Source organism: Monodelphis domestica, chromosome X, assembly GCF_027887165.1.
Source record: "Monodelphis domestica isolate mMonDom1 chromosome X, mMonDom1.pri, whole genome shotgun sequence".
NCBI lineage: Eukaryota > Metazoa > Chordata > Mammalia > Didelphimorphia > Didelphidae > Monodelphis > Monodelphis domestica.
In genome coordinates this window covers 2,406,735-2,426,118 of record NC_077235.1, presented here as the reverse complement: position 1 = coordinate 2,426,118, position 19,384 = coordinate 2,406,735, and the positions used below count along the sequence as shown (strand labels likewise).

General features: G+C 43.5%; 1 protein-coding gene across 5 annotated transcripts in view; it reads left to right on the top strand.

The window, feature by feature from the left end:
* Positions 1–19,384, top strand: part of TEX11 (testis expressed 11) — a 212,543-nt gene that overhangs the window by 33,017 nt on the left and 160,142 nt on the right. For 4 of the 5 annotated variants that reach the window (XM_056809469.1, XM_056809470.1, XM_056809471.1 and 1 more), the window contains exons 6-8: positions 6,987–7,067; positions 7,169–7,288; positions 14,507–14,587. In XM_056809469.1, the coding sequence (XP_056665447.1) occupies positions 6,987–7,067; positions 7,169–7,288; positions 14,507–14,587 (282 nt within the window). Of the gene's footprint in view, positions 1–6,986; positions 7,068–7,168; positions 7,289–12,814; positions 12,971–14,506; positions 14,588–19,384 lie in introns of those variants that run through there. The other variant, XM_056809472.1, reaches the window with a different exon arrangement.

Genomic DNA, 19,384 nt, shown 5'->3' with positions numbered 1-19,384 from the left:
TATGCAGGGTTAATTTGAGATCGTCTCAGACAGGCATTAACATTGAGGATTGGGAAAGACTTTTAAAGTTTTCTCTCATTAAAAAAATTGTTTTTATTTTAATGACAAATTTCCACATGAAAGTTTTCCAAAGTTATATAATCCAATTTTCTCCCTTCTTCCCTCCCCCCTCTCAGAGCTGGCAAACAATTCAATCTGGGTTATATGTGTATTATCACACAAAACATGTTTCCATATTTTTCATTTTTGTAAGTGAATAATCTTACAAAACCAAAACCTTAAAACAAATCCAGATAAACAAATGCTTCCATCTACATTCTAACTCCAGTAGTTCTTTTCCTCCTCTTCTCCCCTCCTTACCCCCCACCCGAGCCAACAAGCAATTCCACTGAGTTGTACAAATGTTATTACTTGATACCTTGGATAACATTCTTGGTCATAAGTCCCTCAGAATCATTCTGGATCACTATCACTATATTGCTATTAGTAGCAATGTATTAGTGTCTCAATTTTGCCACATTCCCTCCAACATTCATTATTTTCCTTTACTGCCATATTGGCCAATTTGATAGGTGTGAGATAGTACTCCAGAGTTATTTTAATTTGCATTTTTCTAATCAAGAGGGACTTAGTACATTTTTTCATGTGATTCTTGATAGCTAAAAACAGCCTATTCATATTCTTTGATATTTATCAAGTGGGTAAAATTTGTATTCTTATAAATTTGACTTAGAATTTTACATATTTGAGAAATGAGACCTTTAACATTTAGCTATAAACTTTTTTTTGTTTTATTTTGTTTTAAATTTTGTTAGAAATTTTTTTGTCCTCGTTTGTTGCTTCCCTTCTAATATTTGTTGCATTGGTTTTGATTATACAGACCCTTTTTAGTTTAATATAATCAAAATTATTCATTTAATATCTTGTAGTGTTCTCTATCTTTTGTTTGGTCATAAATTCTTTCCTTCTCCATAGACCTGACAAGTAAACTATTTTATGTTCTCCTAATTTGCTTAGTCACTCTTTATATTTAAATCACATAACCGTTTTGATCTTATCTTGGTATAGGGTGTGAGATATTGATCTAAACTTAATTTTTGCCATTCTGTTTTCTAATTTCCCCAGCAGTTTTTGTCAACTAGTGAGTTCTTATCCCAGAAGCTGGGGTCTTTGGGTTTATCAAACACCAGATTGCTGAGGTCATTTACCCATAATCTATTCCATTGATCCACCCTTCTATTTCTTATCCGCTACCAGATTGTTTTGATGATCATTGCTTCATGATTAAGATCTGGTACTGTTAAGCCACCATTCTTCACATTTTTTTTCATTAGTTCCCTTGATATTCTTGACCTTTTGTTCTTCCAGATGAATTTTGTTGTTATTTTTTTCTAGTTCTATAAAATAGTTTTTTGGTAGTTTGATTGGTACAGTACTGAACAAGTAAATTAATTTAGGTAAGATTGTCATTTTTATTATATTAGTTCAGCTTATACATGAGCAATTGCTGTTTTTCAAGTGTTTAGATCTAACTTTATTTGTAGGGAAAGGGTTTTATAATTGTGTTTGTATAATTCCTGTGTTTGTCTTGGCAAATAGATTCTTAGGCATTTTATATTGTCTAGAGTGATTTTAAATGGAGTTTCTCTTTCTAACTCTCACTGCTGAGTTTTGTTGGAAATATATAGAAATGCTGATGATTTATGTGGTTTGATCAAACTGCAACTTTGCTAAAGTTATTAAATTATTATTTATTATTATTTCAACTAGTTTTTTAGTTGATTTCTAGGGTTTTCTAAGTATAACATCATATCATCCCCAGAATGATATTATTAATTTCCTTATTGCCTACTTTAATTCCTTCAATTCCTTTTTCTTCTCTAATTGCTAAAGCTAGCAATTTCTAGTAGCATATTAAATAATAGTGGTGATAATGGGCATCCTTGCTTCACTCCTGATCTGATTATTGGGAAGGTTTCTTACTTATTCTGATTGCAGATGATACTTGCTATAGATACTACTTATTATTTTATATTATTTTAAGAAAAAGCCCTTTTATTCCTATGCTTTCTAGTGTTTTTAATTGGAATGCATGTTGTATTTTGTCAGGCTTTTTCTTTTTGAGATAATCATGTATTTTCTGTTAAATTACTGATATAGTTAATTATGTGGATGGTTTTCCTAATATTAAATCAGCCTTGCATTCCTGGTATAAATCCCACCTGGTTATAGTGAATAATTCTTGTGATGTATTGCTATAGTCTCTATGCTAGTATTTTTTTGAAGATTTTTTCATCAGTGTTAGGGAAATTGTTCTGTAATTTTCTTTCTTTGTTTATGGCCTTCCTGGCTTTAGGTATCAACACCATATTTATGTCATCAAAAGAATTTGGTAGGTTTCCTTCTTTGCTTATTTTGCCAAATAGTTTGTGTAGTTTGGGGATTAATTGTTTTTTAAATGTTTGCTAGAATTCGCTTGTGAATTCATCTGGCCCTGGGGATTTTTTCTTAGGGAGTTCCTTGATGATTTGTTCAATTTCTTTTTCTGAGATGGGATTATTTAAGTATTCTATTGCCTCTTTTATTAATCTAGGCAATTTATAGTTTTGTAAAGATTCATCCATTTCACCTGGATTATCAGATTTATTGTCATATAATTGGGCAAAATAGCTCCTAATAATTGCTTTAATTTCCTCTTCATTAGAGGTGAAATCACTCTTTTCATTTTTGATGTTGGTAATTTGATTCTCTTCTTTCCTTTTTTAAGTCAAATTCACCAATGCTCTATCTATTTTGTCTTTTTTTCCCATAGAACCAACTCCTAGTCTTATTTAGTTCAATAATTCTTTTACTTTTATTTATTTCTCCTTTTATTTTTAGGATTTTCAATTTAGTCTTTAATTGAGATTTTTAATTTGTTCTTTTCCTAGTTTTTTTAGTTGCATGTCCACTTCATTGATCTGCTTTGGCTGTAATGCTCTAAATTTTGATATGTTGTCTCCTCGTTGTCATTCTCTTCAGTGAAATCAGTGATTATTTCTATGATTTGTTCTTTGAGCTAGCTGTTTTGAAGAATTAGATTATTTAGTTTTCAATAAACTTTTAATTTGCTGGAAAGGCTTCTTAGAAGGTGGAGTTTTAGCTCAGACTTGAAGGAAGCTAGGGAAGTCAGGAAGCAGAGATGGAGAGAGGGATTTCCAAAAAATGGAGGCCAGACAGCTAGTGAAAATCCCCAGGCTGGTTGGGAGATGGAGTAGCTTGTGACAACACCAAGGATGCCAGTGCTGATGTATTGCAGAGTATGTATATGGTAAAGGGGCTTAAGGTATAAGAAGACTGAAAAGGTAGTGGTAAGGGGAGGGGGGAATTGTGAAAGACTTTGACTCAAACTGAGGATTTTTGTAGTTGGTCCTGGAGGTGAAAGGGAACCATTGGGATTTATTGAATGGAAGGGTGACATAGTCAGATCTCTGCTTTAGGAAGAATACTTTGATCTCTGGGTGAAGGATGGACTAGAGTAGGCAGAGGCTTGAAGCAGGCATGTAGTCCAGACATGATGTTGATGAGGGGGCCTGCATTGGGGTGGTTAAAGTATCAGAGGAGAAAAGGGGACATTTACAAGAGATATTTTCTTTTTCTTTTACCAGTTACATGTAATAACAAATTTCTATGCAAGTTTTCCTAAGTTATATGATTAAACTTATCTCCCTCCCTCCCCTTCCCCATCCTGGCACTATATATATATATATATATATATATATATATATATATATATATATATATATATATATATATATATATGCACTATTTTATCATATATATCACAAAACATTCCATATTGTTCATTTTTGTGAGTAATCTTATCAAACCAAAATCCCCAAACATAAACCCAAATAGATAATTAAAAAGTCATATGCTTTCATCTGCATTCTGACTCTGACAGTTCTTGCTGCTCTGGAGGTGGAGAGCATTCTTGGTCCTAAGTCCCTCAGAATTGTCTTGGATCATTGTATTGCCAATAGTAGCAAAATCTATTGTAGTTGATCATTCCAAAACACTGCAGTTACTGTGTACAGTGTTTTCCTGGTTCTGCTTATTCCACTCTGCATCAGTTCATGTAGATCTTTCCAGCTCTTTCTGAAATCAGCCTGTTCATCATTCCTTAGATAGCACAATCATATTCCATTACCATAATATACCACAATTTATTCAGCTATTCCCCAATTGATAGACATTCCTTTAATCTCCAATTGTTTGCCACCACAAAAAGAGCAGCTATATTCCCCCTCCCCCCCCTTTTTGTCTCTTTGGGCCTGGTATTCTTTTATAGCCCCAATTTTTCCACATCCCTCCAGTGTTTATCATTTTCATTTACTGTCATATTTGCTAATCTGATAGATGTGAGGTGGTACCTCAAAGTTGTTTGCATTTCTCTAATCAAGAGTGATGGCAATTTCGAACATTTTTCATGAGATTTTTGATATCTTTGATTTCTTTATCTGAAAACTACCTATTCATATCCTTTAACCATTTGTCAATTGGGGAATGACTTGGATTCTTACAAATTTGATTTAGTTCTTTATATATTTGATAAATGAGACCTTTATCAAAGAAATTTGTTACAAATTTTTTTCCTAGTTTATTGTTTCCCTTCTAATCTTGGTTTCATTGGTTTTGTTTGTATAAAATTTTATAATTTAATATAATCAAAATTATTCATTTTACATCTGTAATGTTTTCCATCTTACAAGAGATATTTTGAAGATGAAACTGATGCAACAGATTGGATATAGGGTTGAGGTGTGAGAGAGTTGAGTTGAGGATGGACATCTAGGTTGTTAGCCTGAGCGACTGTGAGGATGGTGGTACCCTCCACAATAATAGGATATTAGGAAGAGGGGAAGGTTTGGGGGAAAAGAAGATACATTCAGTAAAAGATATTAAGTTTAAGATTTCTGGAAGACATCCAGTTCAAGATGTTGTAATAATGAAAATAAATGTAATATGTAATAACTAAAATGCTACATGTAATATTTAGAAACTGGTTTTATTAATATTAGTAAAAATTGTTGTGGTCACCATTTATAAAGTTTACTAAGTCACAAGGATGATATTAGCTTTTAACAATTTAATTTAATATAAATATAGTATAAGAAAGAAATAAAGAAGGAGGGAAGGAAGTAGAAAATGTATTTCCTAACCTACCACTATTAAAAGTCTGGTCCATAGAATTTCAGCTTGTTCCCCAACAAGGTTCTGATCTCCATGTGGAGAGCAAGAGGTTTACCAGCCCACTAGGGTGTCTTCTGCCCGAGCCAGCAACACCAAATGGAGTAGAAGAATCAATCCCAGCAAACTCGTGCTAAAAGCCCCCTATCTCCTCTATGGTCTCCTCTTTTATAGCACTTTTATCCATGTCCCTTTCTGTCTCTCTGAACTATGGTCTATCACAACTCAGGAACCAATCAAAGTCTCTTTGCCCTGGACCGTAACCCTTAGTTCCAGGTCATGTTCCTAGGGCTCTTAACCTGTGACCTCTGGAGTCTTCCAGCCATGCTAATGGGATGGGTGGGATGAAAAGAAAGTTCATGATCCTGGGAGGAAGGGGTTCCCTTTACACAATGTCCTGTAGTTAGATCAGGAAATACCTGATGCTTGAGATGGCATTTTAGCTGAATCATGAAGGAAACTAGAGCTAGGGATCTAAGAGGTGGAAGTGAGAAGGGCAGACATTGCAGGCATGGAGAAAAGCCAGGATATGGGAAATGAAGTATTGTGAGGTAGTCAGAAGACCAGTTTAGCTCAATATTGGAGCATGTGAAGAGTAGTGATGGATATTCAGTCTTGGAAAGGTAGGTTAAAGCCAATCTGTAAAGACAAAGGAGTTCTGGGTCAAATCAAGGTGCTTGTTCAGAGCCACTGCACAGGGGAATGACCTGGCCAATCCTGAGTTTTAAGAATATTGCTGATAATGAATGGAGGAAAGATTGGTGAGGAGAGAAGCCTTAGGAAGGGAGAGTTGTTGGGAAGCCATTGCAATTGAGCAGGCAGGAGATGACGAAGTCCTGAATTCTGAGTAATGGGCAAGAGGAGGGGAAGGCTGAGAGATAATGTGGTGCAGTTTGCCAGGGCATTAGAATTGGAGTTAGGAGAGCCTGGGTTTAAATACTATCTCAGATGCTTACCATAGACCTCTGTGACCTGGAGAGGTCATGTGGCCTTGCTTTTCTTATCTTTAAAATGGAGGGGGGTCCTGCTTCTACCCCATTTTTCAAAATCATCATTTCATGAGGCAAAAACCTCTGGAGAAGAAGGGCCAGCTATCCCTACCAAATGTCAGTCAACTATCAAACACAAGGCAACTAGGCCCCTTGAGGGAGAGAGAGGAGGCAGCATGTGCCAGGCGTGTAAAAACTGCCACCACCCATCATCAGACCTTGATGGAGATTGCCAAGGACCCTGACCTCAAGAGCCTTCCAACCCCATGCGTCCAGTTAGCCAGTCCTGAGAAGGACACCCTAGGAAGATGCAGCCTGGCCACCATTTCTCCACATACCTTGATGGAGAGAGCTCAGGATCCCAAACCCAAGATCCTTGGCATTAGCAGTGCCCCCTAAACCACTAGAACTGCTTTCAGCCCAGTCCCTGCAGTCATCACTGAGAGGAGAAATCCGTATGGAGAAGGGGACCCACCTTCCTTACCACTGAATAGGTGCATTAGGAGAAAGACCTATGATTTCCTCAACATAGAGGACTCCCAATAAATGCTACGTTGTAAGAATAATATGATCAAAACCGTATACTAGCTACCTCTTCTCTATCTTATTTCCCCAAGACGGTATCTTCAGTGTAGCTTGTCATACTTATGGTATTTCCCAGAAATCAGAAGACTAAATATTTCCCCAAGACTTAGTCACATGATCAAGATCCAGTTGAGGGAGTGATGGTGGGGAATTTTTAAAGCACTTCTACCTTCTTTATTTCAGATGACAATGAAAACTGGAAAAGGGTGGGTTGATGTTGGCAATGCTGCATTGGCTGATGGGTTTCTTCAGACTGCCCAGAAGGTAAGTTGTCCCTGTTCAGTCTTTGCTGGCTGTGGGCTGTTATTAGGACCAGCATCAACAGGAGGTGCTCATCATGTGTGTGTTTGGTTTCTGTTTTCTAGCATCTAGAGAGGCTGTGTGCAGAGTTCCTGGAGAACAGGTGTGGCAGCCAGGATGAGGATGTGCATAAGATCCGTCTGGACAGGGACCTGTTTAAAGTGCTTTCTTACCAGGCTGAGTCGGTAGGTGTCCATTGCTTTGCCAGGTGCTGTGGAATGTACATATTCAGACAAAAGTAACAAAGGACTTTGGGTCCCCTGGTACCTAGTGGTATTCCCACTGGGTGGCCTCTGGAGCTCTTTCCTTGGAAGATGAGGATAATCATCTTGCCAGGACTTGGCACTGGGTCCGTGTGCATGTGAGGATGGGGTTGAAAAGACTGGTGCCTGGCTGATGAGCATTTCCCCCGGTGAACGCCAAGACTCTTTGGTTTCCGACAGCACCTGTTCCTGCTTTCAGCTCTGTCTCTGTGACTCTGACTACTTGGAGCATGGGTTTGAAAAGAGCCTCCTCATTTCTCATTGCTGGCAAAAAGTCCCCTTGTTTGGGGCTGCTGTAGCCAGGCTGACTCACCTGAGGCTGGGCTTCACAGGCTGAAAAGAGGCATCCTAACGTTACTTCAGCTAATTGTGGCTTTTTGACTTGAGTTTCCCATTTGAGCAGACGTTGCTGCTGTTCAGCTAGCGCTCACTTCTTTTGCCCCTCCAAATCCAGAAAAGCGGAAAGAGATTGAAAATGTCACAGGCCTGTCTCTAGGTAAATGATTTGAAACTCAGTATTAAGGATGACTTCCAGGGGATTCTGCTGGAAGCTCTAAAGAAGTATCTGAGCCTTCCCGTGTAGGCCTTCGGTTTGCTTTGCACATGACACAAAGGTAGGAAGGAAAAAGCGAGGGAGTGACTGGTGGCATCCACATTGGGTTGTTGAGGAGAAGCAGTGATTTCCTTTGTATCGGGAACTCTGGGCGAGTGCCCATCAGCACCTGCTGCTACTGCCACCACCACAGGAAGTTCCTCTAAGCATAGCTCTGACTACTCGAATCAACTCCATTGACATCTTACTGTCTTGAGGATAAGAAAGAAAAGTCCTTTTGCTTCGCTTTGAAAGCCCTACACAGCCTGGCCCCAAACTGTCTTTCTAGCCTCCTTGTGAAAGCCTTCCTTTCACTCCTGCACTTTTCTGTCCAGATGTACAGGCCTTTGCTCTGTTCACTTACCACAAGCCATTTCCTGTCTCCATGGCTTTGCACTGGTCATTCTCCTGGCCTGGAATATGCTCCCTCCTTCCCTCTACCTCACAGAGTCCCTCTTTTCCTTCCAGATACAGTTAAGGCTCCATTTTCTACAGGAACTGTCTTTTGATCCCTTCTCCTCAACTCAGTGTGTCTCCCCTTTCCAATGATTGCCTTGTATGTGTGCATAGTGTGATATGGATCATCCTCTATGCCGATGGCTTTCCCATTTATGTTGTGCTCCCCCAGTACAATGGCAGCTGCCTGTGATTAGGGAATACTTCCTTCTGTCCTTATATCCCCAGAACTTAGCCCAGTGCTTGACACATACTTGCTCATTGATTGCCCGTGTTAGGGCTGCAGAATAAGAAGAAATAGTCCTTGCTTTCAAGGAACTTCAATTCTTTTGAGGGAACACCATGTATAGGAAATTGGGGAAGGTACCCCTGAGGTGGAGAGACAGCCCGGGCCTAGAAAAGGTAAGGCCAAAGCTAGAGAAGCCAGAGGGAGAGTGCAAGTTTCTGGTGAAGTGGAAATAGTGATAGGGTAGGGGCTGTGGATAGTAGAGAGCTTTCAAGGTGGCTTAGAAGTCTGGGCCCCTGCTGGAGAAGGCCCCAAATCCCTGGATTTAGGTTTTAAAGATTACCTACACAGGTACAGAAGAGATGGAGGGACTTGAGTTTCTTATGGTCTTTGTTGAGGTAGGCTGCCCAAAGAATGGATGAAATCTTAGGCCTTGTTCATACCCAGAGTGACAGCCACCCCATTGTTCCCTATGCCTAGCATAGGGAGACCATACTGGAGATGCTGCTGCGTTCAGTTGGGGGGCCACCTTTTACAGTATTGAGTTGTGTTGATGCCCTTTGTTTTTACACCATTGGCATATCCTAGAATAGCTTCCCAAAGAAAGTCATGCAAAACTGACCTATGGCCTGACCGCCTGGGCGGAAGGACCACTGTTTGCAATACTATGCTCCTGGAGCACTCGAATTCTCTACCGTTGTGTCTGTTGTTGTCCTCCTTCTTATATTTCTCGGCATCCCTTGTGGCTCAGCATATTTTTTTCCAATCATCTCTCAGTTCATGTGGGATGTTGACAGACTGGAGCACTTCAGGAGGAGGGCAACCAGGAAGGGAAAGGATCTGAAACCCACTCGATCTGACAAATAGCTAAGAGGCCTGGGCTTGTTTAGTTTGGCTTGGGGAAGCTATGTGGGGAGCTGGCTTCCTCTACTTGCACCTTTGATCTCATCCCCTCCCATCTCTTCTAGGAACTTGGGTAGGTCTCCCATCCAAAAAGCAACTTTCTTCTGATCCTGCCATGCCTTGAAGCTAGAATCCTATTTTTCCTTCCTGAAACTGCTAGGCTTCTGGAGCCATCGACATTCCTTGCCTCTACTTTCTCCCCACCTACTCACTTCACAACCTCTAGTGGTCTGGCTTTCCCCAGCACCAATGAGATGGTTGTCTGAGAGGTTAGCCCAAGTGGAATGGTCCAGAGAATGTATGTCTTTTTTCATTTCATTTTTATCGCTAGGCAAAACCCACTTCCATCTGGGTCGTTGTTGGAAGAGCACTCTCACACATAGCCCAAACCCCCCAAATGAGACCAAAGACACGCTGATGCGAAGATGACGCCAACAGCTCTGTCTCTGCCGGTGGAGAGCCTTCCCCATCAGAGGCCCAGATCAGCGCATTGCTGAGAGGAGCCAAGTCTTCACAGATGATCATCGTCTGACATTGCTGTTACTGTGTGGGACAGAGGTCACTGCCGTCATGCTTCTTGCTCTTTCAGTAGCTTGACACTGTTGAGCACTCTCTCCTCCTGGACATTTTCTTCTTCCTTGACTCTGCATTTAATTTCTGTGGTGCCTATTACAGTAGCTTGCCCACCGTAAAGCTTAGTTCTGTGTCTCATTTGCTCCCACAACCGCCTGGCAAGCAAGCCTCCCACATTATGTGGAATAGGTGTCACTTTTGAAAGTGATACTGTGCAGCACTCAGTTGAGGGCCGAGCTGTCAGTGATGCCTTTGAGGGCTGTGGGTCCATGAGGCCCATCTGGTGTGAGAGGGAGGAGATTTATTCTCCTGGGTCTAGTAGGACCTCTTCCTGAGCCCTCACTCCTAATGGTGCCATTGTGTAGCCTATTCCGCTGTTCCCAGTTGCTCTACATCCTCAGTCTCATGAAGTGCCCTTCCTTCCAGCTCTGCTTTAACAGAAACCTGGCTCTCTCCCTTAGGCTACCAGGGCACTTGCAGGTAGTTCCTCTTCAATCCCAGGGGCAAAAGGAGGGGGTAGGCATGCTTCATGCTCTCCACTTCTATACCATTCCTCCACCATGCAAACCCAGATCTCTTTTTCCATGCTCCATTCAATTTCTTTGTGTTACTCCCAATTCATTCTCCGGGGCGTTTCCTGCAGATTTTTTCCATAAGGAATCCACTCTAGCAAGCTGACCTGCTAGTTACACAGCCTCTCCCACGACAGTGACCTCCAGCTTCAGCTCCATCCCCAACATGGCCACTCCTCTGTGGCGGCTTTCAGAGCTCCGGTCTGTGGCCTCCTCACCTTCTCACTCTTCCTTCCAGGCTCTCACTGCCGCCCTTTTGGTCTTCTGACACTGGTTTTTTCTGCTCTTGCTCAACCTAGAGAAAGGCAAGAAAATGAACTTGGTGGACACTCGTCCTGGACCTGAGTGTTTAGCTCTCATTCCTAGGCTCTTCTTTCTCTATGTCTCTTTTTTTTAACATTGGGAAAGACTTTATTTAAAAGGTAAAAATTTAGCTCAGATTTGAAAGATGTCAGGGAGGCCAGGAGGAGGAGATGAGGAAGGAGAGGATTTTATATTTTTTTAAACATTATTTTATTTGGTCATTTCCATTGGAAACAAAGATCATTTTCTTTTCCTCCCCGCCCCTCCTCCCACCACCTTTCCCTCTCCTATAGCCAATGCACGATTCCACTGGGTATCACATGTATTCTTGACTCGAACCCATTTCCCTGTTGTTGGTATTTGCATTAGAGTGTTCATTCAGAGTCTCTCCTCAGTCATATCCCCTCCACCCCTGTAGTCAAGCAGTTGCTTTTCATCGGTGTTTTTACTCCCACAGTTTATCCTCTGCTTGTGGATAGTGTTTTTTAGATCCCTGCAGATTGTTCAGGGACATTGCATTGACACCAATGGAGAAGTCCATTACATTCGATTGTACCACAGTGTATCCGTCTCTGTGTACAATGTTCTCCTGGTTCTGCTCCTCTCGCTCTGCATGACTTCCTGGAGGTTGTTCCAGTCTCCATGGAACTCCTCCACTTTATTATTCCTTTGAGCACAATAGTATTCCATCACCAACATATACCACAATTTGTTCAGCCAATCCCCAATTGATGGGCATCCCCTCGTTTTCCAATTTTTTCCCACCACAAAGAAGCACAGCTATGAATATTCGTGTACAAGTCTTTTTCCTTATTATCTCTTTGGGGTACAGACCCAGCAGTGCTATGGCTGGATCAAAGGGCAGACAGTCTTTTATCGCCCTTTGGGCATAGTTCCAAATTTCCCTCCAGAATGATTGGATTTCTTTCTCTTCTTGCTACTAGTGCTGCCCCTTTATAACCAATCACCTACCCAGTCTTTTACTGCCCTGAGGATGTGTGATTTGGACTCATCCAGTCTTCTGTCACTCCTCAAAACTTGGCCTCATTTGTTCTTGTCATGGAAGAGAGCTGACATCTTTAATTCTGACTGAGGATAATTACTCCACCGGCATCTTTGACCCTTGTGAACTGGATGGAGAGCCAGACCCAGAGATGGGAGGTGCTGGGTTCAAATCTGGCCCCAGACATTTCCCACTGGGTGACCCTGGGCAAGTCATTCAACCCCCATTGTGTAGCCCTTACCGCTCTTCTGCCTTAGAATCAATGGGGCTTTCTCTTTTATCTCTCTCATCTCTTCTTTCAGGCCTGCCCACAGATTGTCCCAAACTAAAACCCTTTTCTTTTCCCTGCCTCGATGGTCTCCTCCTCAGTGGTGAAACTTCGGGAGAAAGATGCCTGTATTATGCCCATTTGCTCTTCTTCCTCATGCTTCACTTTCTCCTCAGCCCTGATTGCACGGCACCTGTTCTCTCAAAGGGCCTCACAACAAATAGGCAAGAAACAGTGTTTCTTTTCAGGCTTTCCCCTTGCTGCCCCTCCTCCTGCTCTAATCATCCTTTTCAGCTTCCTCTTGCTGATAGGTAATAGAGCCCTTGAGTTGGTCACATGCCCCCCCCCCCTCCATCTCATTCATTTATAAATTCCATCAGCGCTATGAAGTATTTTGATTTCTTTGGCTCTAGTCTTCCATTTCCATTTGAATCTGCTTTGAGTAACAGCACTGGCTGTTTGGCATCTCTCAGCTCAGCCCAGCAGAATTGGTTTCCATGATCCCCGAGTGAGCGAGACCACAAGTACGCCCACTGGCTTGCACAGGTGTTATCACTCAAGCCCCTGATGGGTAGTATTACCCTGGTGGAGGAAATTACCCAGAATGCACTTCCAGTTATAGCTGAGACCCTTTCGTCTTCCAGTCATCATCTGTGGCTCCCTGGTCTCCCTCTTCCTGTAGAGCAAAGCAGTGGTGGATCTGGGCAGGTTTGTATTCAGAGCATCTCTCCTACTTCCAGAATTGCCACCCTCCCATGTGGACTACTGTGGCAGCCTTCCAGAATCTCCTCTGTCAGGTGAATGCTGCTGCCCAGAGTGCTTTTCCTTCAGCCCCCATGGGACCAGTGTGACTCCTCGGCCTCTGGGCTAAAGGCCATTTCATCTCTATCTCCTGCTCTTTTCTGTTGGAAGCTGCATTTCCTTATTAAGCAAATCTCTCCACTGGGGTGGGGCTGGGGTCCTGGGGAAGCTTTGGGGTTTTCCTCATCTCTTTCTTGACTAGCAAAGGGCAAATGTCATTGATATTCCCTTCTGTGGCCTGGGGAGCCCTTTCCTGCCTTCCTGCAGAGCCTTGAGCTCTCAAAGGAAAGGACCCAAAGAGCTCCCATTAGCACCACCAAGGGACAGAGCACAAAGTTGGTGGCCCTGAAGAAGCTTTGGCTGGTGGGACGTTTGCCTTAATTGGGGATCTGCCCTTAGAAACCAGGTGCCCCTTCCTTAGAAAGGCCCGTGGGAAGCCAAGGAAGCACAATTGCCGGCAGCTGGGGATGATGGGAAGGGCCGGCTTGCTGAAGTCCTTATTAGAGCCTCTTGCCTGGCACATAGGAGCTTTTTCCTTCTGAGACTGTGAAACCTGCCTGGCTTTCCTCCCGAACATCAGAGTGCCTTCAGGGTTTCATCCAGTTGGGATCCTGCTCCAAACACTGCCTCCGTACTCTGCTCTGTCCTAGCCGAGGCTTTGTGACCCCATTTGAGATTTTCTTGGCAAACTACTGCAGTGGTTGGCCATTTTCTTGTCCAGCTCATTGGACAGATTCAAAACCAACAGGGTAAAGTGCAGTCACTAGCCTCACCTAGGAAGTGTCTGAGGCTGGATTTGAACCCGGATGGATGAGTCTGGCACTCTATCCGTTGTTGCAAACTTTTAAACCAAGTTAGCTCTCATTGGATGATCCAGGAGGATGGCCCTCATCACTTGCCAGTGCCCAGTGAGTAACAGTTCCTGTTAGTGGGGCCATTTCTGCTTGCCAACTTTCCCCAACAGTGTACAACCTGGGGCTAGGTGGAAGAATTGTTCAGTTTAGAGCAAGGCTCCTGTGTTATGCATTCAAAGGCTAGCCTACAGTTTTCCTGCTTTCCAACAGAAATAAGGGGGGGGCAGCTGGGTGGCTCTGTAGATGGAGAGTCAGGACCAGAGATGGGAAATTCTGAGTTCAATCTGGCTTCAGACACTTCCTAGCTTTGTGACCCTGGGCAAGTCCCTTCACCCCCAGTGCCCAGCCCTCACTACTTTTCTGCCTGAGAACCAATACACAGTATTGCTTCTGAGAAGGAAGGTGATGTAGACAGTAATGGGGCTTTTGGAGCTGGCCCTGGGTGCATTGGTCATTAGGCTGTAAAAGCTTGCTTTGCTGAAAAGATGAGAAAATCGGCCCTTAACACATTTTTTGTGCGAAATTAGCCTCATCCACAAATCATTCCCCCTTCCATACTAAGCAATTATTGGTTCTCTTGCTTTCTCAGGCTGTTGCCCAAAGGGATTTTCAGCGAGCTGTCATGTGTGTCCAACGCTGCAAAGATCTGTTGCCGAGGCTGCCCCGAGTGGTGAGTGTTTTCAAAGCTGGCTGCCCTTCCCCTCCCAAGCCTTGTAGAAAAGGCTCCTTGCTCCTTCCAGATTTCCATTTGGATCCAGATCTTGTTGTAAATGCCTGCCTGATCCCAAGACTAGCCTTGCCTGTTCTCAAAGTCCCTGCTCCAAGGTAGGGCTTTCCCCAAAAGCCTGCGCTGTTTTATATTGAAAAAGCCAATGGGGCTCAGAATGTATTCTTTTAAAAATCACTAGTGATATCTTTGTTTTAATATCCCTCACATTTCCAAATATGGCCCTCCATCCTCCCCCTCCTTGGGTGATTCCCCCATCCCCCATGGCAGTGGGGAGGGAGGTGCATTTTCCCTGCCCTTCTCTGGAGTCAAATGTGACCCCAAAGATATTCTTTCAACAAGTGCCTTTCTTTAGCAGTTGTAGCAAGGGGACTTGGGACTTGGCTCTATACCTTGTATGTATTTTGGCTGAGATGATGAAGGTTACTAACAATAAACAGCTAAGGCTTATAGAGAGCTTGTTGCACGCCAGATACTGTTTCCTTATATCGCTTGTCTCTACAGACTTGGTGCAAGCTCGAAGGAGCTCTTGCTGCATCACTACCCACCCATCTCCTTTTTTGGCCATCGGTATCCTTGATGCTACCTTTGTGCCAGCAAGTATAGCCCATGGAAGAGCTCCAAGTCCTTAGCCTAACTCCCACTTGCTTTGAGGAGTAGATCCTTCAGAGCAAAGCTCTGTCACCTTCTTTGGGTGCTAGGATTACCCCTGGGGTTTAGAGATGTCTTTCAAATATACTCTTGGCTAGAGCCTCAATGCCAACAACCAGTTATAGTATTTTTCTTAAAGAAGGAAAGAATAGATAAGAAGAGAGAAAGAAAATAGCTGTGTCATGTACTTGGCCACATGTTGGTCCAGGGAAGGAAGAAAGGAGCAGAAAGACCGAGAGAGGAGTTGGGGAGGGAGGGAAGTAGATGGATGGATAGACAATGGCGAAAGAGAGAGAAAATCAGGAGAGGGAGATGGGCACATTGGCACTACCAGTTCTGGCTCAGTCATATGCCTATTTCTTCACTCCATGGTTAGCAGACTCAATACTGTGCCTATATATTCTTCAAAGTCCATGCTTCCCAAGGGCTAGGCTTGGCCAGTCCCCTATCACCCAAGTTATTGCTGCTAATATTCTACATTCCACTCATTGTTCATCTGCAGGGCCTGGCCAAGATAGCTATATTGGGGGACTAATGCCTTATAGTACCAGACTTAGAGCTGCAAGGGTCCTTAGAAGCCATTTAGCTTAGTCCCTTCATCCTTACAGATGAGGAAACTGAGGTCAAGAGAGAGAAAGTAACTTGCTTCAGGCAGAAAATCTCTAAGTTTGGATTTGAATGCAGGGCCTTCAACTCTAAACCCAGCATTCTTTCCGTTATACCACATAGCAAAGAGGCCAATCTTTTTTGTGTGGCTGTGGATCTCATTGAGAAAGCCCTTGAATGTTTGTGGGGCTTGGTTCAAACAAAAATCACTGCAAAAACCGTCCACCTCTAAAGTGTGCCTCTTCCCTTTAGCCAGCAGGTGACCACGTTTGCCAAGTACGTTTCTCCCTGTTTTGTGTTTGGCTTAATATTAATAAGCAAGGGATTATTCGACAGAATCCTTTGCTGGTAATGTCATGCCTTCTGAGAATCATTTGGTGGGTGCTTAGACTGGAGGAAAGGTTCATGAGGACTGTGATAGGACTTCCAGCATCTGAAGGACTCTCATATTTGGGGGGGGGGTGGATTGCCTCTGTGGGAATGGTGACTCGAAGTTGAAAAGCAGTGAATTCAGACTTGATTTCCAGAGAAACAGCTCAACATGTAGGACTGTGCAAAGAGTCTAGTGTAGCCTCAGGAGGCTGTGAATTCTCTCATTGGAAGTGTCCAAGTAGTGTCAGTGGGTGACCACTTGTCAGATTTGTTGAAGTGAAAGCCTTTTTCTGCCAAAGATTGAACTAGATGGATTCCTCCAGCGCCTGTCGATGCTGATTCTGTCAAGAAATCTTATGTGATCTTAGCATATGCTTAGGAGCCTAATCAGTATGTTGGTAAAATCCCACATTGTAGTTGTTGATGGCTCTTGAACTGCATTGGGAAACGATGCTGTGTCGGTGAATTTGGCACGATCTTCAACATTTCGGACTCCTGATTTTGGCAAGATGACTGCCAATGACACAAGATGCTGTGGATGACCTTGGCATATTTGATGTCTGACCAAGCTCTAAGTGTTCCCCAGGACTGCTTTCATGGTTATTGGAACAAGTAACTCTTACCTCCTTGTTGTTCTGGGGAAAATTTTCATGTGTTCAGGATAGACATCACCCCCAACTCACAAATGGCTTTCTTGGGGTTGTGAATTTTAGTTTTACTCCACCCTGCTTAGTCTTTAGAATTCTAGCAACCAGGAATGTATACAGCCCCACTTACGGATTAACTGTGAGGAGGATAGCCTATGATTGGCATGTGCTAGCAAGCGACAAATCAGAAACAACTAACAGACCCCCTGGGATGCCCTAAGCCAAACTTAAGCTACCGTTGGTACATGTGAGTGGCAGGAAGTGATGTAAAGAACTATCTATATATTTCATGTCACTTCCTCACTCCAGGCTCTCTCGCTCTCAGTGATATTGGGCTCACTCAGCGATGTTGGGCTCTCACGGCTCGGTGAGGTTGGGAGCTCCTGGTGGCAGTTTGGCATTTGTGGCTTGGTGGTGAGGTTACTGGGAGAAGCTTTGTAGCGTGGTTTAGGTGAGGCATCTTCCCTGAGCTACCTTGGTGAGTGGCTGCTGAGTCCTCCTTTCCTTTACCTCCTAAAGCACTATCCTCCAAGGAGACCCCTCATCTTGGAAGAGTCCTCATGGCTGGAAGCCAAGCTAGAATAATCTTCTGAGGAGGCCTGTTGGCTGAGGCCTCTGAACTTCCCTTGGCTTAGGCTAGGCCAGAGAAAATCTTATACCCTTTCCTCTCTCTTCTTCTTCTTAATTTCTTCCTACTATTGTAATTAAACCACCATAAAAATTCCAAACTGACACATCAAGGAGGAACGTGCAATTCTCCCGAGTCTCCTTAATCATCAATTAACAACTCTTTAGCCGAATTAAATGCTTACTATGTGTCAGGCACGGTAGAAGTGCTGAGGACCCAAAGAAAGACAAACATCTTTTGTTTGACCTCAAAGAGCCGACTTTCTAATGGGGGGACCATAGCCAAACAAATATGTCCACAGGAGATCTGTAGAGGGTGGGTTGGAGCTAAGCACTGAGGGAAGGCACTAGCATTCCGGGGAGGCGGGGGGGGGGGGGGGGCAGGGCTGGGAAAGGCTTCTGGTAGAAGGTGGAATTGGAGCTGAAGCTTTATGAAATCCAGAAGGCAGAGGTGAGGAGAGAGTATTCCAGGCATGGGGGACAGTCAGTGAGAAGGCACAGGATCAGGAGAGGGATAGTCTGTGAAGAGCAGCAAGGAGGCATTCGTCACTGCAGTATAGACTTGAGGAGAGGAGTGAGGTATAAAAAGACTGGACAGAGAGGAAGAGGCCAAGTTGTGAAGAGCTTTCAGTAGTGAACAGAGCACTTTGGATTGGTTCCTGGAGATAATAGAGAGTGTGGCATAGTGAGAACTGGGCTTTTGGAAAGTCACTTGGGCAGCTGAGTGGAAGATGATTTGGAGAGGGCAGTTTCCAGGTGAGAGGGGAGAAGAGAACTGTTGTGAAGCTGGAAATGGTGAGTGGACACCAGCTGGGGTATGGGGATGGCCCTTGAGTGAGAGCAAAAGGTGGAGGATGACATTGGAGTCATGAACCTGGCTGATCGGGAGGCCGGTGGCACCGTTGTCAGTAGTAATGAGGAAATTAAAAGAAGGGAGAGCTGGGGCGGCTGGAGAATGGCGAGTTTTGGTTTGAGCAAGCTGGCACGTGTGGTCTGATGTGACCAAAAGGCAGTTGGTGGTATGAGATTAGAGCTCAGGACAGCGACTAGGGCTGGCAGTCATCTGCATAGACATGGCAACTGAATCCATCTGGTTTAGACTGATGGAGTTTAGCTGAGAAGAAGAGGGCAGATAGCAAACAGATCTAGTGGGGATGGCTGGATCAAGTGAGAGTTGGTTAAGAATGGAGAGACATGTGCATGGTGATGGGCAGCAGGAAAGCAGGCAGGAGATACTAGAGAATGAAGAGAGAATGAGAATAATCTGCTGGAAAAATATGAAAGTAAGATGGACCTGGAGATTTCCAAAGACCAAGTAGTCAACCCAGAGAGCTTAAGTGACTTGCCCAAGGTTGTAGAAGTCTTCTGTAGCAGAGCTGAGATTTGAATCCAGGGCTGATTCTAAAAATCAGTGTCCAGTTCGATATCCCACTTGTGCTGCCAGTTTGTTTTGTTGGAGAAAATACCCATGACAGTATGAGCTATTGGATCCCGAGGTTGTTCTCTCACTTACAAATTGAGAGGATTAGATGAGGAGACCTTTTCAGGGTTTCTGCCCACTCTAGCACTTGTGGTCCATTAAAGCATTGAAGTATTGGAGAACATTGGTACACCCAAAGGTTCGGGGAGAAGAAAACCAGTTATGTGGAGGTTGGACAGTGTAGAGCTGGCGGAGGCCTTCAAGGTAAGCCAGTCCCAGTGTCCTCATATGACAAACGAAGGAGCTAAGTCCTGGAGAGGCCAAATGCCTAAATTACATAGGTCCAGCTCCAGGTGGTATCTCAGTGCAACTGTGGCTGCTTCTAATGCTCTAGCCCCAAATGCTTAAGGACCAGTG